Source organism: Saccoglossus kowalevskii, chromosome 18 (genome assembly GCF_978046115.1).
Source record: "Saccoglossus kowalevskii chromosome 18, keSacKowa6.1, whole genome shotgun sequence".
Taxonomy (NCBI): Eukaryota; Metazoa; Hemichordata; class Enteropneusta; family Harrimaniidae; genus Saccoglossus; species Saccoglossus kowalevskii.
The window spans coordinates 29,813,168-29,822,261 of NC_140658.1; the positions used below are offsets into that span (position 1 = coordinate 29,813,168).

General features: G+C 33.2%; 1 protein-coding gene across 1 annotated transcript; it reads right to left on the reverse strand.

Annotated features, from left to right (window-relative positions):
- Positions 1 to 5,331: 5,331 nt before the first annotated feature.
- Positions 5,332 to 8,891, reverse strand: LOC100370818 (N-acetyllactosaminide beta-1,6-N-acetylglucosaminyl-transferase-like). Its single transcript, XM_002737541.3, has one exon. The coding sequence runs from the start codon at positions 8,420 to 8,422 to the stop codon at positions 6,974 to 6,976; it is 1,449 nt and encodes a 482-aa protein (XP_002737587.1). The 5' UTR covers positions 8,423 to 8,891; the 3' UTR covers positions 5,332 to 6,973.
- Between the last annotated feature and the right edge of the window lie 203 nt (positions 8,892 to 9,094).

Below are 9,094 nucleotides of genomic sequence, written 5' to 3' on the forward strand. Positions count from 1 at the left end.
TTGTGCACAAAAATTGACTTCAGCAAGACACCAGGTAATCTTGTGAGGATGTGGAAGAACCTACTAGAACAAATGTATTAGCCTGGGGGTTCAGATTTTAATATCAGAATATACATAAAAATAAACTACCGGTACTGTAGAATACTTTATTTTAGCTGGAATTAATTCTCGCTGAAAAGACTTTTTGGATGTTTTGTATGGAATTTTTACTGATTTTTGATGAGTTGAATGTGAAATATAGGAAAAAATATATATTTGCTGGATTTTATTTTCACTGAATCATTCCTTCAGCAAAAACAGCAAAAAATAAATTCCGAGCGAAAATAAAGTATTTTACAGATAACAATAAAACTATGATGCAGACAAATATTCAGATTAATTCTGCCACTGAATCTGTTTAAATTTTAATTTCTCACACATCGGGTAAATCGTGTGTATACAAGATGTACCATACAACTCATTTTAATGTATTTTTACCTTGCCCCTATCATCAAAGATAGAAAAGAAAGGTATATTAAGGGAAATATTTCTTTCTGGCGTCGTAATCGTTAATACATGTAATTGTTATTGTTTGCAAAATAACTTTACTAATTCTATTCCAAATCAGTATAAAGTCTTCCCTTAGTATGAAAGACACATGTCCTGTATGAAAATATCATGCAAAAATTGAGAAAATCTGATAAAATATTTTGACTGTTTCCACTTGACTAATCACTGGTGATACACATTCAAAGGTCACTGATCTCAGTGGTAATATGCATTGTTGTATGTGTTTAATGAAGCAAATGATTTATCTTGTAATAATATCCTTGGTAAAGTATCTCCCAAAATCAATGGGAATACTAGACTGGGTTTCAAAACCAACTGATGGAGAGAGTTTGTTGCACAGTCTGATGCACATTTGCAAACCTACCTAAAATCTATCAGAAAATCAATATAAGCACTCCTATGAACCGGGTGCCAAACTTTGATCAAGATCTGAAGCTAATAGAAAATCTGCTTAGTTCAAAGTTATCAAATCAAAAACAATACATAAAAAGCAAAATGTTGCATGCACATTTTGAAAAGAAAATTGTACTAAAATATATGTATTCTGTATTTGACAAATGAAAAATCACAGGAAGTTTTTTCAGCTGTTAGAACAGAATGATAGAGCTTTTATAATATTAATTTAAAAACGCACTTCAAAAAAAAAGATTGCAGTGTTTGAAGATGTAGATTCTCAGGAGGCAACAGTACTGTTGACTTCTCTCTCCACTGGACACCAACTACGGCAACTATTTAAGTTGATCTGCATACAAAGCAGAGCTTGCAACATGATAGTTATTCATAGAGGGCGTTTTTTTACTTTTCAAATAACAGTAGTCACACTATGAATATAATAAGGCAGTTCATATTTGTCTCAGTCAATCATTAATTTTTGACATACCCCTGTACAAAATACTTGGACAAAAGCCAGCTAAGATTTTCTGTTATTTTGCATGTTTTTTTAATCCATTCACGTCTAAATGCAGCACTTTTTTTTCTGCGATGAGGCATTTGTATTTATACTAAAATATCTGAATTACTTTGAATACAGCTGGAAATTATATCCCTTAAAATAATTAGGCACCATGTTTTTGTAAGATATTGACATCTATCAAGGACATTCAGTAGACTGCTTCCCCTCTGTTGGTTCAACCCCAAATATTGTTTGTATTCATAATTATGACAGTGCATATTTATATTGAAACAAACTGCAGCCCTGTTTTACTCCTGAATTACTTTGCATGTAACATTGCTGTACATATTTTCTGTAATGGCATAGCCTTTCTCAGGTCCACAAAGCATGCATAAAGTTGTTTTTTCTTCTTACCCTTTTGTTCTTGAGGTTCATTATGATACAGATATTTACTATTGCATTCAAGATAAATAGGTTTTCTGATGTGCGATGTTTTATAAAAGCCAAATTGGTGATTATCGTTGTCACCATGGTGATTATTGTTTTTAAGGTGATAATTATGTACAAAACTATAACACATGCGTGACCTGTCATGTCCTTTGCACAAAAAAACACATCTACTTTCCGCTTTTGGAAGTGTTCCATTCCAGGGTTCCATAAAATAACTACATAAATGAATAATTAATAGTAATGAATATGCCTCAGAACAGTCCAGTCTTGGTAATTTCACGTCTGACCAAGAATAATAAACATAAAGAATCATAAAATTGCCAGGCCTGGGCCAGTATATTGATCACATTTAATTATTCGCTAAGGTTCTAAAATAAAACTGAATATTTTTCTTCAACAGTACATGTTGAAAGTTACTATGAAATTGAATATCTACTGTCAAAATTAATATCCAGCTCAGTATGGATCTTAACAAGCAATATTATATTCAAATTATACTACATTTCCTTTTTATTCTCATAGTTTGCAAATTCCATATTGATAATAATGTATTTTAACTAGATTTTATATATAGAAAATAAATTAAGTAATTATTCTATCACCATGGCAACAACTCTGCTGTCACTAAGGTGAAAGTCATGTTACTATGCATAATAACACCATATTGCTTTTATTTACATTATATTAAAACTATACAATATTCCAGAATCGTGCGATCCAAGTGAATACATATGAACTGAATAGAACTCAAATAATTTTAATTCAATCTTCTTCAAATTTCATACATTTACAACCTGTTTTGAATCTTGAAGAAGTTATGGCTTAAAATAAATAAGTGTTCTGAAACAAATTTGACCTGTACTATTACAGCAACATTTTGTTAGGAATATGAGGGAAAATCTTTTATTATTATTGGCATAAACATTTTTATTATAACTCTTACTAGATTGCGGTCAGTATTTTTCCTTCAGATATGCTATCTGAACCCTGACCAACCATAATTTTGATAACTATTTTCCCCATTTTGAACTGTATTTTTCTTTCCAAATTGCTGATGTATAATTGTAGTATTTGGAAATTGTTATACAATTCATGTTATATTTAATCATTGGCAAACCTACGGATTAATTTTATAAACAATTATTGATTGCCACAGTGAAAAAACTTATAAACACATCTTTTCCATTTATGTACTGCTGACCTTCATTGTTTGCCACACCTTTTTCGCATATACATACACTAATTGAACTTTCTGATGGAATGCAACAAATATAATGAGTTGCGTACCAAACTGTTCAATAAAGCTAAGGATATGATCCCAGCATTTCAAAATAAACCTGCAGAGAAAAAATTCATGGAATTGTTACAGAGTGAAAACATTATTATACCAGTAGCACAGTTCATAAGTAAAAGCTTTGAAGTCAGGAAGCAGGGTCTTACTTGACATCTTAATACCTGCTGTCAGTAATTTTAACTTTTACTTTTTTTTTCTGTTATGACAAAATTCACCTTTTTTTTTTCCATTATTTTAGTAACCTTATATTATTAAGTGTTTTAGTGATTTTGTATTATTTACTAATTTCCTTTCCCTCGGGGGGATTGTGTAAGATTCAATAAGTAACTAAATCATACACCGACTGAAATATTGTCACCATGTTAAATCTTTAACACCTATTACATCTTCAAATTTAATCCCCTCTAACCTGGTATGGAACAAGTGCATGGCTGTAATTGTTGCACTATGTTATCTTTCTCCACAATTAGTTAATTTTTTAATCCAACTAGTATAGCCACCCTTGGCATAATGCCAATGTAATAAATATAAATATTATTATAGAAATTATTAGTGTAACATCTTGCTAATGGCACTTTAACCCTAAGAACAATTTTCAGAAATTAATTTTTTTTTTGTGAGTACATGTATTTTTTATAGTTTCTTTGTCAATTTCAGACTAAATGGACCTTTCTGAAAGGTAATCAAAGTTGAAAATGGCATTTAAAGGTCAATGAGTTAGAACACTAATTGTTTCAATTAAAAAAAACAATATGATCCACCTGAGGTGCCTATAATATCAAAGCAATCTGACTTGCGGTTTTCAACAAGTCAAAAATATACCTTTTTAACAAAAATGACCAAAAAATTCAATAAAATTAGTGAATTAAACATATCATCAGGAAATGAACAAACCCGAGGTCTATGTGAGGTACATGTACAAAGCACTCAGATTTGTAGTTTCCAAGAAGTCAAAAAAATTAAAAGTTGACATGGACGGCGGATGACACTGGACGACGACTGACACTGGACGACGACAGACATTCACTCATACAATAAGCTCCGCTGAACACAGTCGACAGCGGAACTAAAAAAACTACAAGACTTTTCATAATTGAACAGATCATGTTTCACATTTCTCTTATCAACATTCTAGAATCAGGGTAGCATACATCGTCTACCTGTACAGTGTTGTTTCGTTTGGACATTCCTCCCTCTAGTGGAGTGTGTCACCTTGAAAATTCAAGATGGCTAACATATTTAATAAGTTCTTCTGTGAACCCAATCTGTTTTACCGCATACAACCTTGTATATACTGTAAAATACTAGTAACAAATTTTCACTGGGTTTAAATTTCGCTGATTTACCATTTCAGTCATATTCGGTGGGTTTTAAATTCATGGTTTCATCATTTAGATAATGTGTTCTATGCTAAATTTTACATATTCACTGGGTTTTAATTTAGCGCATTTTCCAGTCAGTGAAATAAGCAAAATTAAAACCCAGTGAATAATTAAGCCCTTTACAGTAGCTATAAATCTATTCCAATATATGCAAAAATACTTCCAAAGACTATTATGAGACCGTATTTGGCTGACCCAAACTGAAACCGGTCCAGACCAGTATAAAAAAAAATCATCTCCCTAAAGCCACATGCTCGTGCATTTTGACAAGTATTGCATTGTACAAAAAAGAAGGTGTGTCTGTGTCAAAATACTGTGGAATACTTTATTTTCGCTGGAGTTAATTTTCGCTGAAAAGGCTTTTGGGGCGTTTTGTATGGAATTTATTTTCACTGTTTTCTGACTAGTTTAATGTGAAATAAAGGAAAAAAAGTATATTCGCTGGTTTTTATTTTCACGGAATCATCACTTCAGCGAAAATAAATTCCAAGCGAAAATAAAGTATTCTACAGTAGGTTAAATTTCAATAATACTGCATACAATAAATGCAATTTCGGGCTTTTAAGAGATGCACTTGAAAAAGAACAAATGTGTTAAGCATATTTTAGCACAAAAATATAGCAGTGACAAAATCTTTTCATGATTATTTCAGTATTAGTCAATACATTTTTTTGTTCACTGTAAATCTTTGCTGAAAAAAATTGTCATATAATGTACACAAACTTGACATTTTAACACCAGATTCCATAGACAACAATAAAAACTCATTTTAAAATAATATCATTTTTTTAATGCTATACATAAACCCAAGTACATTGTAAAATAACATGTGTTCATTTATACAACTCAACATCTGGTGTTTTGTCTGTTAATATGTAGATTTGTAATCAGCCACAGTTTTCATTATATGCAAATTAGTAATCACCATGGTTTTGGTTTGTGCACATGTAGATTGGTGCTTGGCCAGGTTTTTTGGAATTTTGGAGTAGAGTGTTCTGTCTCAACTATTGAAAAAGTTGGCCGAGCTGGGTTTGAACCATGATTTTCATATTAGTAGTCAGTACCTATAACCTCTACTCTATGAGGGATTTGGTTGGTGTGGCTATACATATAGAAACATTTGAAGAATACCGTACATTCGTCATGTGATATACACAACATTGCACTAAATAGATTTATTTGTTTTTATGCAAATGTACCTACAACCGACAGCAGATTGTCATGGTAAGTACCGTACTTCCCTGAGTGTAAGCCTGAACATGTAAAATCGGGAAAATTAGGGGGTAAGCTTATACTAGAGGACCCCCTCAGAAAAGATAATTTTTGGGGGGTTTAAAATTGTAACCATCTTCCCAAGCACGAAAAATTATCCAAATTACGTTTTTCGTTCACAGCGCCGGTCTCTGAGAAATATTACGTCTTTTTGATTTCCACAACACTTTTTACAATGAAGAAACAAACATGTTCATAAAAATACACACATTTTATTACAATACGGTTTACATATCGTACTACCGTACCAATCACGATTATTACCAGTAATAATACTGGTAAGTAATAAATACACTTTTTACATGCATATTTTAATAAATTTTGTCGACGCCCAGTAAAAACACCCTGGGCCAATAATCGGGGATGCCCTCAACCTGTTAAATGTCTAAAAACAGAGGGTGGGCTTATACTCTGAGAGGGGCTTATGCTCGGGGAAGTACGGCAAGTCGTTTAATACACATAGTAGCTGTGCCATTTAAGTCTTGTGTGATTAACTATACATGTCTTTGGCATAGAAACAAATAGTAAAATACCCTAATCCATACTTCTCCATCCTTTTAATTAACATATATATATTTTTCATTTTTTTATTAACATACTAACTGACACATTTCTATTATTAATTTTCCATAAAGTCAGCCTCAATATGTGCAGGGCACTGCTATGTCCTACTAATCACAAATATTTGTCCCAGTTACAATAAATATAAATACTGTTAAGTAGAAAAAAATAAATAAGCCATGAAACAACAATTTCCTTTGTTTCAGAATGTACCACAATGCAATATGTTGTTTGGCCAATCAGAATTGAATGTTTCTAAAGTAGATAAAAATAAGAAATGTCAAAAATCAAAAGTAGAATATAAGTCAAGAATTTTCACTTCTTTGTATTTAAATTATTCAGTGTCAGCTAATAACACTTAAACCAACTTTCTTTACCTTTCACAAAATAAACCAGCATACTACTATCAATGTGGTGAAAAAGTATAAAAAAAAAAAAAATAAACACAAATTTTTTTTAAACATTTTCAAAAGATTATCACGTAATTTTTAGTAATTTCCTAGACCCCCCCCTTCCACCTCAATATGGTAATTTAAAAACAATTATCAAGTTGTCAATTCAGTACCAAAAAAATCAGCCTCCATCATACAAGTGATGAGGGAAATTACTCCAATTAATGTTTGGCCGTTCTATTCGGTAGTTTAACCATTGCTCTAAACATTGCACAACAACTGGGTCCATTTTCAAATCAAACTTGTTGGCAAATAAATGATGTTGCGAGGTAAGCCACCTGAGATCACCGACACCGTAAACACAGATATGTCGAACATATTTACCAGTGCAAGGTGGATATAATTCTCCATCATAGTACATCCACTTGATTGCTCTGGCGGTTGAATCCCATGATGCATTGGGGTACCCACCAATGACAGCAGGAAGTCTGTTTAATGACACCCAGAAATGTTCATCTGGGGCATACGTGTCCTTAGACCATTCTAAAAAATCATTTGCGACTTTGTTTGTGAACACCCAACTAAGAAAATTTCTACTGATGATGTTGTAAGCAGATCCAAAATAAACAGTTATATTATGTGGGGGCGGAGTTTTTTGTGCATTTCCAGCAGCAATTTGACCTGTTGATGTATTGTGACTTAGTCTTGTTCGATCACGTATTGAGTCAGAGTTTGGGAGAATACCAGGAATATCATTTAATTCATGAAATAATTTTAACTGAGTCATTATTTCACGGTTAGTCTTCAACGGGAAATCTTGTCCTGCAAGATTGATTGCATATGTCCATTTATTTGATACTTTAATCAAATCTTGCAGGCAGTTTATATCGGCTTGCAAACGAGAAAAACTTGAATATATTACATGCTCCAATTTGGAAGCAATAAACGCATTGTCAAAACAGCTGACCAAATTGACTACAGCCTGCTTAAAATTATCAGATGCTTTCTTATCTATGTGAAAACAGTAGAAGTTCTGTGGCATATATATTGCACGGAATAGTCTCTCAATTTGAGCTGCATCCTCATGTACCAAAATACTGTAGGCAATCGGGTAAGCAGCTTCCTCGTCTGACAGTGCCTTTATTGGATATTTTCTCTGTACTTTATACTTGTCGCAATCTGTGGTCCACTTTGTCACCATTTCATCTGCAATGGGTTGAAGGTTTTCACTCAGTGTCTTATTCAATAGACCCTGAATATAAGAAATTTCTTTTCCTTGTCCGGAAATTAAGTATGAGCATCTGTAGGTGTCTGTAATTCCTTGTAATCGAACCGACTGGATATCACTGTCTTTAACCTCTGCATGCACTGGTGGGGGTAGATCTGGATGTAATAATGCGTTGTTCTTGGCTGCTTCTTCTAACAATAATTTCTCAATTTTCTCTTCTTCAGAATTTTCTTGTGTGTGTTCCACATAGAGGTCTTGGGATTCTTCAAAAGTCCTATCAAGGTCATCAGTGTATGACCTTACTGCCGAATATCGCGCAATTAATAGTAGCTGAAACACAAGAGTTCCCAGTGACACTATGATAAGAAAACGCAAAACTCTGGATGCCTTGCTGGATATCATGACACTGCGAAGTGTTGCGTTGATTCAAAACACGTCAGCTAATATATGTACAAGGAATATTAAAAATAGTTGTCTTTCGCAATAACAACAGAATCGCAGATAAGAAGGAGGGGTCCCACATTCGTGCAGTATATGTTCCAGCAGTAGTTTGTGTGTATTTGTGAAGCAGTCACAAGATGAGCACCTTACGTTTGATATGCACTGCCACTAGTACCACGCTCCGGATTTGCTCGGCAGAAAGTTAACGTGAAATGTTATATCTTCAGTCGTTACACCTGCTGTTTTTTCTGCCGATATCGAGAAGCAGAATGCAGTTATTTACAAGGTAAAACCGGGCCATTAAAACAGTGTTGTCACATAGTTTAGCACACAATGCAACCACTGTACAGTGTCGTGACAAATCGATCATTTTATATCAACAATGACTACATGTACTGCAGGCGCCCATTTTGTGAAGGCAGCTGTGACCAGAAGGCACCCTAGCTTTAGAAAATATAATGACCTTGGGTGACCTTTTTCGTTTTGTTTGTCCGCTGCGAGTTGCCCATATTTGTATTTCTTACACGATGTCGACATTCGTTATAAAATGCTACTACTTATCTGTTTTCTATTAGAAATAGAAGAACGGAGCTATAATCGATCTAAATAAAATAGAACAAGCTAAAAGGCTTT

What these genes read in the sequence shown, in the direction of transcription:
- LOC100370818 (XM_002737541.3), bottom strand. Translation starts at nt 8,422, where the DNA reads ATGATATCCAGCAAGGCATCCAGAGTTTTGCGTTTTCTTATCATAGTG.